Source organism: Trichechus manatus, unplaced genomic scaffold, assembly GCF_000243295.1.
Source record: "Trichechus manatus latirostris isolate Lorelei unplaced genomic scaffold, TriManLat1.0 scaffold00117, whole genome shotgun sequence".
Classification (NCBI taxonomy): domain Eukaryota; kingdom Metazoa; phylum Chordata; class Mammalia; order Sirenia; family Trichechidae; genus Trichechus; species Trichechus manatus.
The window spans coordinates 7737405-7757853 of NW_004444053.1; the positions used below are offsets into that span (position 1 = coordinate 7737405).

The following is a 20449-nucleotide window of genomic DNA, read 5'->3' on the forward strand; positions in this document are numbered from 1 at the left end:
CTGAGCCCATATTAAGCTACTGTTCTGGAAACCCTGGTGGCGTAGTGGTTAAGTGCTGTGGCTGCGAACCAAAAGGTCGGCAGTTCAAATCCACCAGGCACTCCTTGGGAACTCTATGGGGCAGCTCTACTCTGTGTAGTAGGGTGGCTATGAGTTGGAAACACCTCAAGGGCAATGAGTTTGGTTTTTTGTTTTTGTTTGTTTTCAGCAGGCTGGTAGGTTGCTTCTGGAGTTTGTAGTTCTTAAACAGGACAGTCCCTTTTCCCTTTGGTAGATTGCCTAATTTTGGAAACAATGCTGGCTCTTCTCTAGCACTGTGAAGTTTGGAATTTTTTTTTACATTTGGGGAACTTATATTTGGTGCCTCAAATTTTGCTTTCTTCCTCCTACAGTCTACATACATTCTAGCATCTAATATACCATGCCAGTGGGTCTCTTTCGTAATATTTCATGTAATATAATCTAAAAATAAGATATCGAGTGATGCTCAGGTTGTCTGTTGATTCCATAAATGTGTTTAGTTTGAAGAATTCTTTGTTTTTATACCTTTGGGTTAGTTTTTTTTCTAGGGAATATTAGGAAAGCTCCTTTTGATTTTTGTTTTGTTTTTTAAATTACTAGCTTATGAAGATCTTCGGTCAAATATATAAAATCAGTAATATTATGGTTCATTAGTATTACAAGAAATATACTAGAAATCTGAATGAAAAAAAGAAAAGTAATTGACCTCAAATTTCATCATCTGACAAATCAAACTATTGTAATTTTTGTGTCCTTTTTTTGTCTTTATCCGTATATAATTTTATATGGGAAAACAGATTTTTAAAAAATTACTAATGACAGATTATTTGAAAGAATTAAACAAAAGCCTGTTGCCTTTTTTTTGGACTTGAATCAAAAGGCAAAGCATAATAGTTACTTCAGTGTATGTACATTTTCCAAATAACTGGAAAAAAAGAAGGTTCTAGAAATTATCAGTTGGATACATAATTCACGAGCAGTACTTAGGAATATGATAGAACAAAACTAAAAATGTGATTGGGCCCTCAAAAGAATGTTTAATATGAAGAACACCAAAGGAACAAGGGAAATATTAGCCCAAGAGACAAAAGGGCCATATAAACCAGACTCCATCAGCCTAAGATCAGAAGAACTAGATGGTGCCCAGCTACCACCAATGACTACTCTGACAGGGGACACAACAGAGTCCCTGACGGAGCAGGAGAAAAGGGGGGTGCAGAACTCAAATTCTAGAAAAAATATCAGACTTAATGGTCTGACTGAGGCTAGAGGAACCCCAGAAGACATGGCCCCCAGACGCTCTGTTAACCCAGAACTGAAACCATTCCCAAAGCTAACTCTTCAGACAAAGAATAGACTGGACTATAAGACATAAAATGATACTCATTAAGAGTGGGCTTCTTAGTTCAAGTAGATACACAAAACTAAATGGGCAGCTCCTGTCCAGGGGCGGGATGAGAAAGCAGAAAGGGATAGGAGCTGGCTGAATGGACTCGGGAAACCTGGGGTGGAAAGGGGGAGTGTGCTGTCACATTACAGGGATTGCAACTAGGGTCACATAACAATATGTGTATGAATTTTTGTTTGAGAAATTAACTTGAGCCATGAACTTTAATCTAAAGCCCAATTGAAAAAAAAAGAGGTGGGAGAAAAAAAAAGAAAAGAAAAGAAAAAGAAAAAAAGAAAAAAAAAGAGGTGGAAGGAAGAATGCTTAATATAGAAAATTGTAATGTTTAAAACTTTTCACATCACCATTTGTCTTAATTTATGATGAAGTTTACTGGTCTTGTGCTTCCCTTGGGTATAGTTCTAGAAGTCCTCCCATATGGCATAACCAAAAAGGGAGAACAAGGAAGAGGGAATGCATGAAAATATATACAGACATAGATATTTTGTGTGTATATGTATGTATGTGTGTATACATATGTATGTATACATATATATTTAAATGAATGATTTTTTTTTCGACCTGTCCTTGAAGGTGACAGGTTACATTTTCAATGGTATTAGCATTTTAAGAGAAGAGCTGATTAACCCAAATCAGTCTCTGATTGGTAGGCCAATTTTTTTATTTTTTCTTTTGAATTGTGTATTGTGTATAAGTTTACAGAGCAAATTAGTTTCCCATTCGATAGTTTGTACATGAAGTGTTCCATGACATTGGCTGCACTCTCCTCCCCACAGTGTGTCCTCACTCTCCCCATTTCAGCCCTGGGTTCCCTGTTTCCTCTCACCCTGATTTTCTACCCCTTCCTGCCTTCGCATGTTTGCTTTTGGGCAAATATTGCGGTTTTGATCTTGTATAATTGATTGTTCTAAGGGGCACATTCCTCTCTGGTGGTGGTGTTTATTTTATGGACTTGTCTATTGTTTAGCTGGAAGGTGTTTCTCTGGGAATGGCTTCAGTTCCGGATCAGAAGGGTGTCTTAGGGCCATAGTCTCAGGGGTTGAATATTTCTTTTCTGAAGAAATCAAACATTATAGCTACAGCTGAAGTCCCCTCTGTACCTTTCCCCAGTCCCATTGCCTCTTTCTCCCCCAGAAGAAACCATTGACATGACTTTACTGTGCCCTATCATCCATTTTTAAGTACTTTTTCTACCTAAGCTTGTATCTGCAAACAACATATAGTGCTGTTTTGTGTTTTAAATTTTCCATTAAATATTACATTGCATGTACTTCTGCAACTTAACTCTTTTCATTCAGCTTTATATTTCTGAGAGAAAACATACATACATATCTTAATTAGACAAATTATTTTTTAAAAGGTGCTGCATGAAAATCCACCACCTTAGTAGTAAAAAGTAACATTTCTGTAAAACTTTACAGTGTGTGTTTTCCCATAACCTCATTTGAGTTTCACAACAACCCTGTGGAGCAGGTATTATTATGAATCCAGTTTAACAGATAAAAGAAATGTAATTCAAGAGGTTCAGGGATTTCTCCAAGGCTAAGTAGGTAACTAGAGGTAGAACCCTGGCTTTTGCAGATTGAAGTTTTTTGTTTTTGTTTTTTAAATTTTGTTGTGTTTTCGGTAAAAGTTAACAGTGCAAATTAGTTAGTCATTCAAAAATTTATACACACAAATTGTTTTGTGACACTGGTTGCAGTCCCCGCATTGCATCAGCACTTTCTCCCTTTGCTTTTCCACCAGGTTCCATTCATCCAGTTTTCCTGTCCCTTCCTGCCTTCTCGTCTTTGCTTTTGGGCAAGTGTTGCCCATTTGGTCTCGTATACTTGATTGAACTAAGAAGCACATTCCTCACTTGTGTCATTGTTTGTTTTATAGGCCTGTCTAACATTTGGCTGAAAGGTGGACTTCGGGAGTGGTTTTAGTTCTGACTTAGCAGGGGGGAAGATATTTTTGATTTGGCAGCCCCGATTGAAAGTAAAATAATATCGAATATGCTTGAGTGTGCACTGTTTACCTTGCCCCTGTCTCCAGTCTGTGGGAAGTAGGTCAGTACCTCCTAGGCCTCTGTAAAGCAGAGTTAACTGTTTATGGAACAGACCATGTTGGCATAACATATAAGTAATATTTAAAATCACTAAGTGTATAGCTTACATGATAAGGGTATTTTGCAAGTGTTTTAGCATTTTATTTGCTTTTATATTATTTTCTGCCTTTTACAAATACATGCTTTTATTATTTTTCATTTTAACAGTATAAAAATTTTACATTTAATCTTACAAATTAAATGTGCAAATATGTGAGGTGAAGGAAGGTTTTTTTGCTTGGGCTGTTAGGATGCTTTGTGCTAACATCAGAAATATACAAAAAGAAGAACAAGATTTGCAAGAGAGAATGATTTAGTTTGGGTCATGTTTTGTAAGTATCTGTTTCTTGTTTCCTTCAGCTAGTTTGTAAGCCCCTGGCGGGCAGCAAATCTGATTTATTTCCTTTTATCTCCAAGTGCTCGATGTTATGTAAACTATAAATAATAAATACATATTTACTTAATGAATAAAGGGGAAAAAGCTTAACTGTGGACTGAACCTGGAAACAACAGTTTCAATACTTAAGGAAATTTTTGCATCATGTATTAATTAGTGAAAAAAATAGAAAAGAACAGTTAGAAGTTATATAGTGATTTTCTTATATAGCTACTACTATTTTTCAAACATTTCTGTTATGGTTAAAGAAGGGGTAATCTTCAAAGATAGAAATTAGCCAATTCATTAGTTTGGGGGCATTGTTTGGCTTACATTGTATTACATTGTAAAGTGAAGTCATTTGTACCCTAGTATAATTTAAAGATTGCACTGAGCACTAATAGCCATAATAAACAAATATTTCAGTTACTTGGTATTTAAATAAAAAATCTACTTGGTGACAATCCAGGATTTGCCTGTTTATAAGGGTTATGTGGGTACTCTTTTAGGAGGTTCTAACTTTTCTTGGTTTGTAAGTATATTTTCACCATAACTGTCAGTAAATCTTCTTCTTTATAATGAGCTGAAGATATGACTTAATTAGTAAAACCGGTTGAGTTAGATTACAGGTAGTTGTAGTTGTTGCCCATCACCATAATTTTTGTGGTAAGTAGGTGACTTCTGTATACTCCTTCAGGTGTCCCAAGTAGATACCATCTTCGAATGTTTACTGGAGCACGAGGAACAAGTCTTGAAGGATACATCATTGGAATCTGTTGAATGGGCTGAGATGGTGATCAATGTGAATAATATCCTGAAGGTACAAAAATATAGTGATGATTTCAGCAAATCAAAGCCTAGGATAGAAAAGAAAGAAAGTGACTTCCATATTCCTATTTTGCACACCAATAATGTGTAAGGTTTTAGGTGTTTGTTAACTCCAAAAAGTTGGAAAAATATCATTTTATTAATCACTTAACAAATATTTTGAGTGTTTGTCTTGTGCATGTAAATAAGTGTCTATAGTCTTGAGTTTCTTTTTGGTAGAATAAACCTTTTATTTGCAAATGTATTAATGTAACTGTCTAAATATTTTTCATTTCTATTTTTTTTAATTGTTTGTAAAAGCTTGCTACTTATATTATTGATTTGGTGAATAAAACCAGTAATGTTGGATGCCATTGAGTCAGTTCTGACTCATTGTGACCCAAGTGACAGAGTTCTTGGCTGTAATCTTTAAGGAAACAGATTGCCAGTTTTTTTCCCACGGAGCAGCTGGGTGTGTTCCAACTGCCAGCCTTTCAGTTAGTGGCCAAGTGCTTAACCATTGCGCCACCAGGGCTCCAAAACTAGTATTAGTTTTCCAAAATTGAACATAAATTATGGAGTAAAACAGATTTTAAATGCAAGAAGCACCAAAAAGGAATCTTACAGACCTATGCCGAGTATTTTTTCATATTAACAGACTTTGATATTTCAAATAGTCTTCAGAAATACTATGATTCATCACTTTCTGCATGTGATAACACATTTCTTTTTTTTTCCCCCAGGATATGTTGCAGGCTGCTAGTCATTATCGTCAAAATAGAAGCTCCTTGTATAGAAGAGAAGAATCCCTAGGAAAAGAACCTGAATATGTTCCGTGGACAGGTGAGATTGCAAGCATTGAGCTCATATACACTAATTTACTAACAATTCCTCCAAATATATTTCTAATGAGCCATCATTTTTGGATGCTTATATTACTCCCCTAATGAAAGTTTCTAAATGAAATGAAAAATAACATATGCTATCTCCAAAAAATGAACTCTTGTCAAAATCGCTTTATACCTTTCGAGTCGTTTATAGATCTCTGTAATTTGTTTATTTGACTGGTACTTCTTATGCTTCTAATAGGTTTTAGTATAAATAGTTACTCATAGACGTAAGTTCTGGCCCTGGAGATAATTGACTATATTTTATGTTTATTTAATACAAGAAAATGGAAGTAGAGTAGTATGAAAGGAATTTAGAAGAAAGAAGGATCAAGTTTACCTGGCTTTGCTGAGGACATCTTCATAGAGAAGGTGGGGTCGGAGCAGGACATAGATAACAATGGAACATCTGTTTGATCTGTTTTTCAAGGAGTGGTGAAGTGGCATAATTTTTAGGTGAGTGCTCTTCCCTTAAGCCATTATAGAACGTTAATTTACTATATTATCTTGTGTGATTTCACAGCAACGAGTGGTCCCTCTGGCATTCGAACAGCAATAGTACGCCAGCATGGGATTGTCCTGAAGATGATTTATCCTCAAGCGGACAGCACCCTCCGAAACATTCTGACAGAACAGCTGGTAGCACTTGTTGATTGCTTCTTGGATGGTTATGTTTCTCAGCTTAAGTCTCTGGACAAATCCAGTGATCAAGAAAGATACAACAATCTGGAAATGGAATACCTGCAGAAAAGAACAGATCTCTTATCTCCTCTTCGTAAGTGTGATATTTAGTGAGGCCTCGCTGGGATTTGGAATCAACTGGACAACAACTGAGGTTTTTTTTTTGATAGATCTTTGAGGGATCTCTGGGTGGTGCAAACAGGTAACACACCTGGCTCCTAACTGAAGGATTGGAGGTTTGAGTCCACCCAGAGGAACCTCGGAAGAAAGCTCTGGTGATCTACTTCCGAAAATTCAGCCATTGAAAACCCTGTGTAGCACATTTCTACTCTGACGCACATGGGTTGCCATGAGTGGGAATCGAGGGTAAATGGAACTAACTAACAGGTTTTTTAACTTGCAGAATGGATGAAGGAGTCAGATAGTTAATGCCGCTTATTCAGTGTAGAATCATTAATTTAACTGTAACCAAGGATTTAAGGTAAAGCAAATATGTACAGCTTTCTGTGTTCATTTATTCAATCTTTTTTCAGGTCCATGTACCATTCAACCTTTTTCTAGGTAGACTGTTGTAGAAGATGCTGAAGATGATTTAAAAATGAATAAATTAACATGTGAAGACTGCCCTCAAAGAGCTTATCTCAAAAGGCAAACCAGACCTTACATGAATAACTAGACTGCAAAGTAGAGTTCGATAAGGGCTGTTAGAGAGGTACAGAAAAAATATTATGGTGGGCAGTAAAGGACAGATTATTTTCGAGGCTAGGATTAGGCAAAGTAACTTGTTTTGCTAGCACATGAAAGAAGGAAGTAGCATTTTGGTAGACAGTGGTGAAACAAGAAACTGAATTTTCATCTTTAATGAGTTTATGTGGGTTATGACACTAACTACCAGTAAGTGAAAAGGTTTCCATTCCATTAATTATTTTTAGTATATAATATGAATAAAGGTACAGCTTTAATTTCTTTTTATTACACAGCTTAAGTTTTTGCTAACAGTATTTTTTTCACATCTTTTCTCATTTCCATAGTTACATTAGGCCAGCACCAGTGGGCTGCTTCTTTAGCAGAGAAATACTGTGACTTTGATATCTTGGTGCAGATGTGTGAGCAAACTGACAACCAGACTAGACTACAGAGATACATGACCCAGTTTGCTGATCAGGTAACAAATATTGAATATTTAGGCAGTAGATTCTGTAGTAAGGCTCTAACATTTCAAATCTATAATTGAAGTTTTAATTTCTTAGTGCTGCTGTGACAAATACCAGAAATGGGTGGCTTTAACAAACAGGAATTTACTTTCTCACAGTTTAGGAGGCTGTAAGTCTGAATACAGGGCACTGGCTCTAGGGGAAGGCTCTCTCTCTGTCAGCTTTTTTCAGCTTCTGTTCCTGGGCTCCTTGGCTGTCTTCATCTGGTGTGGCATCTGTCTTCCCCGTCTGTGCTTCCTTCCTTGTCCTTAATCTGCTCTTTTACATCTCACAGAAGATTGGCTTAAGATACACTGTTAAGATACACTGTTAGGGTCTTATTAACATAACAAAGTCCTATTACCAAATAGGATTATGTCCACAGGTGTAGGAGTTTAGGATTTATAGCAAGTGTCTGTGGGGACACAATTCAATCTATAACAGGAATATAATACAATCCTTTTGTAGTTGTAATCCTTTTAATAAGATACTAATTTGTGTGTTATGTTTCTTTGTAAATTGTAAAACTATTCATTGTACTGTATATAAATATTACTGAAAGATTCTTTTGACCTTTGAAAAGTATGTTAAAACTTTCGTTTCTGTTCTTATATTTTCATTTGTAATAAAAGTACTTAAGTGCATGACTATTGGTAGAGTTTTAAAGATTTGAACAGAAGATACTTAGGAACATAGGAATACTACTCTCAGAGATCTCAGATTTACATACACCTAAGGTTCCTGTTTTCCTCGGGTCTGATATCATGTTTCCTGTTCTTAAAAAAGTTCACGTTATGACATTGTGGAGGTAAATTTACGTTGGTCATTAAACCAGTTTACTCAGTTGATTTTCACATAAAACTCATTTTTTTATTGTTAGTACCATCAAGTCGATTCCAACTCATAGAGACCCTATAGGACAGAGTAAAACTGCCCCCTAGAGTTTCCTAGGCTATAACCCTTATGGGAGCAGTTTACCAGGTCTTTTCTCCCAAAGCAGTGACTGGTCAGTTTGAACCGCCGACTTTTCGGTTAGCAGCCAAGCGCTTAACCATTTTGCTACCAGGGCTCCTCTTTTTTTTTCCTTTTTATAAAAGTGACATTATTTGAGAATTGAGAAAATCCCTATAAACAAACAAACAAGATAAAAATCACCCAAATTCCATTACCCCGAGATAACTTTTTTTAACATTTGGTTTATATTCTTTCAGTCTTTTTTACTCGATGTTATTACAAATGAACATATTTTGGCAACTGCTTTTTTCACTTAATATATCATAAACATTTGTCCATATCATTAAATATTCTATAGCAACATTTTTAATGGTGTTATATTTCATTGACTGCTTATAACTTATTTGATCAGTGCCCATTGTTGGACATGATGTATCTAGTATACACCATTGCTAAAGTAAATACATTTGCACAGATCATGAGTTTTTAATTTTTTAAAATAGATTCTAGCTCTGCTGACATTTTCCATTTATCCATTTTTGCTTTGTCTCTTTTTTTTTTTCCTAAATTTTCTTTAGCATACTTAGTAGCTATTTTAAAGTCCTTTTGTACTAACCCCAAATATGATCATTCCTGAGCCTGCTTCTTTTGCCCACTTTTTGATTATTAGTCATATTTTCTGCTGGTATCTTATAGTATTTTAAATGATATTCTGGACATTGTGTATAAAAGAACACATGACAATTGATGTTACTTTTCTCTTGGGAGGGTTTTCATCTTCCTCTTTTAGGTCAAAAAGGTGAGAGTCAGATCATTCAATCCAGTCAGAAACAGGCGGGCCAGGCCTTGGTTGCAGTTTTGTTACGTTTATTTTATTTTTGGTTTCAGAAGTATCGGAAAGAAAGACTGATGTTTGTTGCAGAATGCCATGTTTAGTGGAAAAATCTAATCTCCAGTGCTGTGAGACTGCAGGACGTCTTACTCTTGCTTCCCAGCCCGGCCTTGGCACCACCCCAGCATTCACAGACATTACAAGGGGAAAATTGACTGGGCCTTTAAGGCCCTTCTAGGTTCTACTTTATCATCTAGTTCAGAATTCTACCCCTGAGAATATGGAAGTTAGAGTCTCAGCATTGTGACTATCAGTTTCCATGATGATGGAGATGTTCTATATATGCGCTGTCGAAAATGGTAGCTACTAGCCACAGGTGGCTGTTAAACAACTTAACCACTGAAATGTGGCTAGTGTGACTGAGGAACTGAATTTTTAACTTAAAAGAATTTAAGTTTAAACAGCTACATGTGGCCAGTGGCTACCATGGTGATCATTGATCTTGAGCAAGACATCCTTTCTAAATCTGAATTTACTCATTTGTCAAATGAGGTGATTGAATTAGGTAATCTTTGAGGACCCTTCCTAATTAAATCCTGCAATATAGGAAATTAGTGTTTAAAACAAGATTGCTATTTTGGAGCCTAAGACCTTTGGAAGAAATTACTATTTTAGTATCAGAAATGGATTTTTAAAACCATATTACTAAATATTAATGGATTCTTGTCTCTGTTGTTTGTAGAATTTTTCAGACTTTCTCTTCCGTTGGTATCTGGAGAAAGGAAAGCGAGGCAAACTGTTATCTCAGCCCATTTCACAGCATGGACAGCTGGCGAGCTTTTTGCAAGCCCATGAACATCTCAGCTGGTTACATGAAATTAATAGCGAAGAATTAGAAAAGGTAAAGAAGGATTTAGTTATATGGAGCAGATTTATGCCATTGTTATTTAGTTTTAATTAGTTTTTAGTTATTATACTACTACTATAGTTTATTTAAAATATGTACCTTTTTCCCATTCTCTCATATAATTAAAACAAATATTCTTTTCAATTTATGGTGGTTATTATCATTCCTTCTGATATCTCAGTTATAAATATATAGTCCATTCTGATATGACTACTGTTACAGTAAAATAAAGCACAAAATTTTTACTGATGTGTAAGTAACAGTCATTGACTGTTTTTTATAATGAGTATTATAATAAAAATGGTCATATTATGAGTAAAAACAGCACACAAATTAATTTTGAAGTTTGTTCTTGGCAGGAAGTTGAATATATAAATTGTTATAGAGCAAATTTTTTATATATGTCTCTTTTCCTAATAATTAATTGTATGGTTGGGATTTTATTTTGTAATTACCCTCAGTGTTGTAGCACTGATAAGTTTTTAGGTTTGCTAACTATTGAATTGATTTTCATTGATATAGCTTGGGGTGGGGGAAGTAGTTTGGGATGTACTTAACCTTTATTTCAACTTGAACTAGTACCCAGAATCTTACCACAGTTTTCATATTTTGTTTACTGTAGGCTCATGCAACACTTCTAGGTTTGGCAAATATGGAAACTCGTTACTTTGCAAAGAAGAAAACGCTTCTTGGCTTGAGTAAATTAGCTGCATTAGCTTCAGACTTTTCAGAAGATATACTTCAAGAAAAAATTGAAGGTAAAGAAAAGACTTTGAACAAGAAAACCTACAAATCTGTCGTGCTGTCATTTAATGGTATCAGAAACAGTACTTATCTCTACTTTAAGAGGAATGCTTTTTTATTCAATTTCTATATAAAATTAGTTACATACTTGGAATCCTTTTTTAGAGAAAAGTAATTTGTATTTTAAATAAGAATTCCTAAAGAACAAGTTCAAATAATTTTGAACAGAGTATTCTGATTAAACATCCTTAGTGGCACATATTCTAAAGACAGAAAGTACTGCAAAGAAATCTTGAAGTTTATTCATCGAATTTGTTGTAGGTAGTGATATTGGTATAGTAATTCTGCAAATATTCTGTATATACTGTAGATAGAGAAAATTATTAAATATGTTGTTATTTTTGAGAACCAAGAAGAAGAGATACAATTAGAGAAGGAAGATAGACAGAATCCTGTTTTATTGCATTTGAATTGGAGATACCAGAATGGAATCATGATTTTTAAAAAATTACATTTCTGGGTTCTGTCCACTGAAAGGACCTAAAAGTAATGAGACCCCAGTAGCGTGAGTATACCTAGTCCCATATTTTGGTTTCTAATGACCATTCTCCACTAAGAGGAAATTAGGGCTTGTTGGAAAAATTATCATGGAGAGTGTCATGGATTGAATTACGTCCCACCAAAAATGTGTGTATCAATTTGGCTGGGCCATGACTCCTGGTATTGTGTGATTTTCCTATATGTTGTAAATCCTGCCTCTGTGATGTTAATGAGGGAGGATGGCCAGCAATTGTGTTAGTAAGGCAGGACTCAGTCTACAAGATTGGATTGTATCCTGAGGCAGTGTCTTGAGATATAAAAGACAGAAGTGAGCAGAGAGACAGGGGAACCTCATACCATCAAGAAAGCAGTGCTGTGAGCAGAGCGCGTCTTTTGGACCGGGGTCCCTGGGCAGAGAAGCTCAGAGTCTGGGGGAACACTGAAGAGAAGAAGGAAGACAGAAAAAGCCTTCCCCTGGAGCTGATGCCGTAAATTTGGACTTTGAGCCTACTTTGACTGTGAGGAAATAAATTTCTCTTTGTTAAAGCCATCCACTTGTTGTATTTCTGTTGGAGCAGCACTAGGTGACTAAGACAGAGAGTCTTATTGGACCAGAAAGCAAGGTTAATGGAGATGTCATAAGGATACAGAGCTTTGAACGGCTCCCACTGGCCAAGTTTGGAGCTAATATGAACATCAAAAAGAATGATGGTAAAGGATTATAATTCACAGTTTAAAAAACATCCATGAATCCAGTGATACCCACAGGGGAAGGAGGCAGTGAAATGCTTCTTTACAGAAATAAAGGAAGAATGATACACTTAGGAAATTGCCATTGTGCAACCACAGTGAATAACTGGTCATCAAAGGATGCTAAAGGTTTCAAAGGTTAGGGGAACAGGCCATTCAAAGGTTTTCAAAGTACCATTATGCAGATAACTTCGTAAGTACCCAGATCTGACAGATACCAACAAGGAGACAAACACGGTATGCACTTCCTGATGTGGTGTAATGTGGCTGTCTAACATCACCTATGTGGTATTTTTGCCAAAATATGCAACCCAGATCTAATCATGAGAAAACAAATCAGACATATCCTGATTGTGGAACATTTTACAGTGCAATTGGCCGAGACGCATCAACATGAAAGAAAAAGCAGGGAGGGTCCTGTTTTAGATGAAAGGAGCTGAAAGCGTCATGCATTGTGAGATTCTTGATTGGATTCTAGATCACCCCCCAAATAACCAAACTACTCTAACAGACCTTTTGGGGACCACTGGAGAAATTTGAACATACTTAATAGTAAATGATGTTTAAATTGATGTTAAATTCCTTAGGTCCGATATTGATACTGTGGGTGACTGTTCTTGTTCTTAGGAGATACACGCTAAAGTGTTTAGAAGTGAGATATCATGATGTTTGCAACTTTCATGTGATTTGGGGGAGAAAACCTATCTATATATAAAGATAGGGAAATAAAGCAGAGGTGGCAGAATGTTAGCAGGAGGTGACTAGGCAGAGGGTATAGAGTGTACATTGTATTCTTTAAATTTTTCAGTAGGTTTGGAATTTTTCAAAATAAAAATTATAGGGGGGAATCTCAGCTATGTGATCAGGGGTAAAATGTATGCAGATAGGGATATTTGGTCGAATGGCTTAGCCACAAAGAATCCAGCCTCTGAAGTCTACGTTCAAATTATACTGCTGTCATTTTTCTTCCCTCTGAGGGAGTGGGTGTGGTAAAAAGAATTTGGACAGATATTAGACAGATCTGGTTTCAGATCTTTTCTCCAGAACTTACTAGCTTTGTGACCTTGGGTAGCTGAATTACCCTCCTGAGCCTCAGTTTTCTCATCTATAAAATGGGTAGTTGTAAGGATTGGCAACACTGTGTGTTCATTGAAAAGGCTTACACATAGTAAGTACTCAATAAATCATAGATACTAGCATTTAAATTTTATTATTAAAATTATGTATTACTGCTTAGGAGAATCTTCCTTCAATCTCTTATATTTAATAACTGGGTAGTGCTTATTGTTTTAGAGAAATGTGTATATATTCTGTAGGGTTGGCTGATAGTCTGAGAGAAGAAGTCGTATTTTTTAAATTTTACTATAAATATTTTATTTTATTGTTGTGCTCTAAGTGAAAGTTTACAATTCAAGAAGTTAGTCTCTCATACAAAAATTTATACATACGTTGTTATGTGACTCTGATTGCTCTCCCTATACTGTGACAGCACATTCCTTCTTTCTACCCCTGATTTCCCATGTCCATTCAACCAGCTCCTGACCTTCTCTGTCTTCTCATCTCACCTCTGGACAGGAGCTGCCGATTTAGTCTCCTGTATCTACTTGAGCTAAGTCTTAGTACACTCTTCACAAGTATCATTTTATGTCCCATAGTCATCCAGTCTAATCTTTGTCTGAAGAGTTGGCCTCGGGTATGGTTTTTAGTGCTGGGTTAACAGGGAGTTTGGGGGCCACGCTTTCTGTGGTTCCTCCAGTCTCAGACCTTTAAGTCTGGTCTTTTTACTAGAATTTGAGTTCTGCATCCAACTTTTCTCCTGCTCCAACAGGGACTCTCTGTTGTGTTCCCTGTCAGGGCAGTCATTGGTGGTAGCCAGGCACCATCTAGTTCTTCTGGTCTCAGGCTGTTGCAGGCTGTGGCCCTTTCTGTCTCTTGGGCTAATGCTTTCCTTGTGACTTGTGACTTTGGTGTTCTTCATTCTCCTTTACTCCAGGTAGGTTGGGACCAATTGATGCATCTTAGATGGCCGCTCGCTAGTTTTTAAGACCCCAGATGCCATTCACCAAAGTGGGATGCAGAACATTTTCTTAATAAACTTTGTTATGCCAGTTGACCCAGATGTCCTCTGAAAGCATGGTCCCCAGACCTCCGCACCTGCTACTCTGTCCCTCGAAGTGTTTGGTTGTATTCAGGATATTCTTAGCTTTGGTTTAGTCCCATTGTGGTGACTCCCCCTGTAGTGTGTGCTGTCCTTCCCTTCACCCAAGATAATTCTTGTCTACTATCTCATTAGTAAATACCCCTCTCCCTCCTTCCCCACCCTCGTACCCATCAAAGAATGTTTTCTTCTGTGTTTAAACCTTTTCTTGAGTTCTTACAATAGTGGCCTTATACAGTGTTTGTCCTTTTGCAACTGACTAATTTCACTCAGCATAATGCCTTCTAGATTCCTCCATGTTATGACTCACAGATTCATCGTTGTTCTTTATCGTTGCATAGTATTCCATTGTGTGAATTACCATAATTTGTTTATCCATTTGTCCGTTGATGGGCACTTAGGTTGTGTTTTTTGGATTAATGCTAGCCTTGTTGGGATGAGATGGTATCTCATTGTAGTTTTGATTTGCATTTATCTAGTGAAAAGCCATATTTTTAATGAAAATATTTTAAAACAAAAATTTTATTATTTTGTCCTTTTTTTCTCCAGATAACTTTGGAACTCTGGGCATCATTTTGCATTGATCACTTCGTAGCTTCTGCTTTGTTAACATAATGGGGATATTTTCAGGTCTCTAATTTCTGTTATGTAATTTCTATTATCACAATATAGCTAATGTTAGGGGGTAAGATTTTTTTCTGTTTTGTTTTGTTATGTAAATAATTCCTTATGGAAATTTTGTAAATTATAGAAAGAACACAGCAAAACAGTAAGTTGTCTATAATCTCACCTCTCCAGAGATAATTACTATCACTGTTTTATGTGTATCATCCCAGTCTGTTTTTCTAGGTACAGAAATGTATGCAGGTGTTTTATTTAATTTTTACAAAATTGGGATCATATGGAATGATACTTCTGTTTTGGTCATTCCATTTTGCTTTAACTTCTGTATTTATGAGCCTGTGTAGCAATTCTCAACACTTCATCCTCTGTAACTCAACACAGTCTCGTGGGCATAGCCAGTTAACGGACTGCAGCCTGGATAGTTGATGGCGATACATGATGTAGAAAGGAAAAGCCCTTGTCATCTCATCCCATAGAGATAACCACTGCTAGTGTAGTGTATGTTCTTCCAGTTTTTATTTTTCCTGTGGTATAGTCATGGTAGCTTTTAAATAGATCATTCTTCTTTTGTGAATGAAACTATACTATAAACCTGGTGCGAGGAAGCACTTCACTGGGTTACCATAATGCAGAACTGAGAGATTGTACATTTGGGGGGTTTTAAGTCATGAAATAGCTGTCTTTACAACTTCTTCAAGCAGTAGAATGTATTTCCTTAGCTATTCTCTCCCCTCCTATTTCTGGTTGCTGTGATAATGCATACGACTTTGATCAAACCATGAATATGTTAACATAATCAGGAATAAACAGAATTAATAGTGGCGTAGTGGTTAAGAGCTCAGCCGCTAACCAAAAGGTTGGCAATCCAAATCCACCAGCTGTTCCTTGGAAACCCTACGGGGCAGTTCTGCTCTATCCTGTAGGGTCACTATGAGTCAGAACTGACTCGATGGCACCTAACAACAACAACAAGATCATTGAATAGTGATGGGATTACCTGTAGAGATGTTCCTTTTTCTTTTTAAATTCAAATTTGTTTTACAACAGAGCAGTAATGAAAGTTACATTGTTCTCATCGATTCATATTTATATTCTCTGTCTCATTTTGAATACTAGAAATGGCTGAACAGGAGCGCTTTCTACTACACCAGGAGACCCTACCTGAACAACTACTAACAGAGAAACAGCTGAATCTCAGTGCAATGCCAGTATTGACTGCACCACAACTCATCAGCGTATGTGTTTTTCAAATTCTTGCACCATTTCTTAGTCTCAGAACATCCTCAGTGCTGTGGGGCCATGTAGTATAGTTTCTAAGAGGAGTTGTCTTTCTACTCCCTACCTTTCTGGTTACTTTCCCCTAGAATAAGTTGTTGGAAGCTGAGAGCAGGAAGCTAATTAGCAGAAAGCAATAGATCAGCGTCTGTCTCCCCGTATGTCTCCACCTATTCCTAAAGATGATTATCCAGGTGACCAGAAGAAATTAGTTGTATTCTGCTTTTCTAGGGTAGGACATACCTGTATATAAAGGTATATATAAATGCATCATTGAGACACTTTATTTCCCAGAATATTACTTTTAAGACTCTTCTCTAAGAATGATATAGTAAACTGGGCTTACATAGCCTGAAGTGCAGTCCTCACTCTTTTCCTCTGCAACCTAACACATTCTTTCCTAAGGGCATAGCTAGATTATGAGCTGCAGCCTAGATAACAGAGTTTTGGTGTTATGTACCCTTTTAGCCTTAACTCTACAACTTTCTCTTCCACTCCAGAAATCATTTCAAATACAAGAATAATGTTGTAGGATTGCCTTAAATTTGCTCTAATTATATTAAAAAGAAAAACAAATAATTCAAAAACTTTAGAACAATAGCCATTATTAGTAATGGATTTCTTATAACTGAGCTTACAGGAGCCTCTCCTGATATACGCCCCCGCAAAAAAAAAAAGCCAAACTCATTTCCTCAAGTCAGTTCTGACTCATAGCAGCTGTACAGGACAGAGTAGAACTGCCCCATAGGGCTTCCAAGGCTGTAATCTTTATGGAATAAGGCTGGCGCATCTTTCTCCCGAGGAGTGGCTGGTGGGTTCAAACCGCTGACCTTTTGGTTAGCAGCCGAGCCCTTAACCACTGCACCACCAGAGGTCCTCCTCTTCTGATATAAAAATTAAAAAAAAGCAAACTTGTTGCCATCAAGTTGATTCTGACTCTTAGCAACCATATAGGACAGAGTAGAACTGTTCCATAGGGTTTCCAGGGAGTAGCTGGTGTATTTGAACTGCCGACCTTCTGGTTAGCAACCAAGCTCTTTAACTACTGCACCACCAGGGGTCCTCCTCTCCTGATATAACATACTTAATTAAATCTAAGCTGCTGTTGATTATGAGGCTCACCTTTATTTTATGATCACTAAGAAGGAAAAAATAGTGCCAATTTTACTGTGACACACATTGGTTTTAAGATACATTCCCGTTTCAGAGACTTTTAACTTTGTGGAGAAAAAGAATGTTTAAAATGATGAAGGTTGTTTTTTAAGTGTTGTAAGACATTGGAAACAATAGCCAGCTTTTTTTTCCCATAATAGTTTGAGTATTGTCTTTGCTGTTAAAGGATCATATGCAGTCTTTTAAAATGAAGTCTGTTGTATTATAAATAGTGGTTGTAAAAGAAAGATAGGAACAATTCAAATTGATATTTTTAATAAAGCAGATATTTTTCTGATCATAAAATTACAGAAAATTTGAAGAATACAGAAATGAATATAGCAATCACCTATAATCTAACCAACCAGGGATAACCATTGTTAACATGTTGATATGTTTTGCTTGTCTTTTAAGTAAACTGTAGACCAGCTGCATACTTCATCATAGATTTCAATTTTAAAAACTATTTTAAAAGGCAGCATTTCAAAAGGTTGATAGCTAGCTTTTAAGTGCAAGGGCAGCAATTTATTTCAAAGATTATGCACCAAAGAATACTAAAATATATATACTATCTTCTTAGTCCTAAGAGTATAAACTTACTGACATTGTAAAAGTATATATACTTGTCACCCTTGAGTATTGCATTAAAAAAAAAAAAATTATATAAGACCAAAGTGTCAACAGCTACTGTCAAGCATAAATGAGAAGGGTGGGGGGCTGGGAGGTTAAATAAATGGAAGTTTCTCTTTCAAACAGAACAGAAATAATGAGACTGTTGACACAGTGTGAAGAATGTAACCAGTGTCGCTGATCATTATGTCTAGAAACTGGAATAGGAACAGGTTTTGCTGTGTGTATTTTCACCCCCCAAAAAATAGGTATATACACACACACGTGTGTGTGTGCGTGTGTATACCAGATTTTGCAAATGAATTACTGATTTAACATATGCATTTTTAAGAATATAGTTTGTTGTGAAGTATGTGGAGTACAATTTTGAAACATGATGCTCTTCTTTACTATGAAGATACCTACAGCTTACTTACTGACTTCTTTTCTCCATTAGTTTCTCCAGTATTGGCTATATGATTACTTAGAATAATTCTGTGCCTTATGTTAACTTGCCATAGCTATATATCTGTGAAGAAAACAGAAGAGCTAATGAGTATGATTTCAAGAAAGCTTTGGACTTGCTGGAATATATTAATGAGGTAAGAAAAATCACTTGAGATGATCTCTGACAAGTATAATACAGGTATGTGCTGCATAACATCTGTACTGGCAACATCCGACCGTATATGTCTGTGGTCTCATAAGGTTATAATAGGGTTCAGAAATCCTGACCAGAGAATGGGACATAGTGGACATACTTTGCTAAGTACTGTAGATCCTATCTGTCTCAATAGCTCTCCAGGTCCTGCGTTAGCCCTGGCCCTTGGGCGGCAGGGGTGGGGGTCTTGGCACCCATCTGCAGCTGCCCATCCCACTGCTCACCTCAGGCAGGGACTGAGCAGACCCCACTGGAGCTGCCTAGGGGAATGCCCGCGAGACTGATGCCTCACTCAGCCAGGGTGCCCTGCGCACGATGCCTGGGCCTAAACTTCGGCCCCTCCCACGGTGGCAGCCATTGAGTGTTTGAGGCTGAGGCAGTGGTGGGAAGGAGGAGCAGGAGGTGAAGGAGAGGCAGGCAGGGCTGGTAGAGTTTAAAGCCCATTGCGGGCTGGGGCGGGGAAGACAGGCAGAGAAAAAGGAAGGGAAGGGAGCCAGCATGCCTGGAGGTGTCCACTGGAAAGTGCATGCTGCATCACTGCGGCTCTCGGAGACCAGGTGGCTCCTGCATAGGACCAGCCTCAGTGGAGCCAGAGTTTTCAGGCAGTCCCTCAGCGTAGCCGTGGTGCAGGTCGTGGGCCGCCTGGTGATTGTCTTGCGCGCCTCTCTATATAATATGGTGTCGGCACAATGTCCAAATCACATAATGTCCTGTTTCGCATGTCACGTACCTGAGTATATATTTTTCTGTAGAACTGAATACATATAAAAGGGGTGGGGGGATGGGAACCTCTTTTAGACAATCATGAAAATTATTAAAGAAAAAAGGCTTTATCACTGGTTTGTCTACCCTTAACTCTTGAAACATGTATTAAAACAAAACAAAAAAAGAACAGTTGCTGTGGAGTCTGTTTTGACTCATGGCGACCCCATGTGTGCAGAGTAGAACTCCATGAGATTTTCACGGCTGTGACCATTTGAGAGCAGATCACCGGGCCTGTCTTCCGAGGTGCCTCTGGGTGGGTTCCAGCCGCCAACCTTTCGGCTAGTAGTGCTTAACTGTTTGTGCCACCCGGGGAGAACAGCTGTCGAGAGAGTCCATTCTTGATGATTTTTACATACTCCTAATGTCTTTTTCCATGCACAAGTAAAAATTCCTGCTTTTCAAAGTCCAGAGGTATTTTGTCTTTTCTGAAGTGATTATGAGTTCTTGAATCTGTATGTTGCTTTGTCAGTTTATTCTTCATAGTGTTCACCCTGAGAGAAGCTGTTTCTCAGCCTTAAAAAGGGATATGGTGAAAATTCTGTAGTTATTTATTATAGTAATTTTGTATAATATGTATAAATATAGTATTGTAATGTATGCTTATACAAATGTAATATAATTGGGCAAATCTGCTGCAAAAGACTTGTTTAAAGTGTTGAAAAGCAAAGATGTCACTTTGAGAACTAAGGTGTGCCTGAGCCAAGCCATGGTATTTTCAGTCACATCATATGCATGTAAAAGCTGGACAATAAATAAGGAGGACCAAAGGCGCATTGACACATTTGAATTACCATGTTGGTGAAGAATATTGTATATACCATGGACTGCCAGAAGAAGAAACAAATCTGTCTTGGAATAAGTACAGCCAGAATGCTCCTTAGAAGCAAGGATGGTGAGACTTCGTCTCACCTACTTTGGACATTATCAGGAGGGATCAGTCCCTGGAGAAGGACATCATGCTTGGTAAAGTAGAGGGTCAGTGAAAAAGAGGAAGACCCTGAGTGAGATGGATTGAC

The 20449-nt window shown here is 37.2% G+C and overlaps 1 protein-coding gene across 2 annotated transcripts in view; it reads left to right on the forward strand.

Moving 5' to 3' along the window:
• The window catches only part of NUP133 (nucleoporin 133), a 95381-nt gene that overhangs the window by 64645 nt on the left and 10287 nt on the right, over nt 1–20449 (forward strand). For both annotated transcript variants that reach the window (XM_004384119.2, XM_023738478.1), the window contains 8 exons: nt 4592–4714; nt 5445–5544; nt 6112–6363; nt 7301–7434; nt 9991–10149; nt 10778–10913; nt 16088–16206; nt 18529–18609. In XM_004384119.2, the coding sequence (XP_004384176.1) occupies nt 4592–4714; nt 5445–5544; nt 6112–6363; nt 7301–7434; nt 9991–10149; nt 10778–10913; nt 16088–16206; nt 18529–18609 (1104 nt within the window). The remainder of the gene's footprint in view (nt 1–4591; nt 4715–5444; nt 5545–6111; nt 6364–7300; nt 7435–9990; nt 10150–10777; nt 10914–16087; nt 16207–18528; nt 18610–20449) is intronic.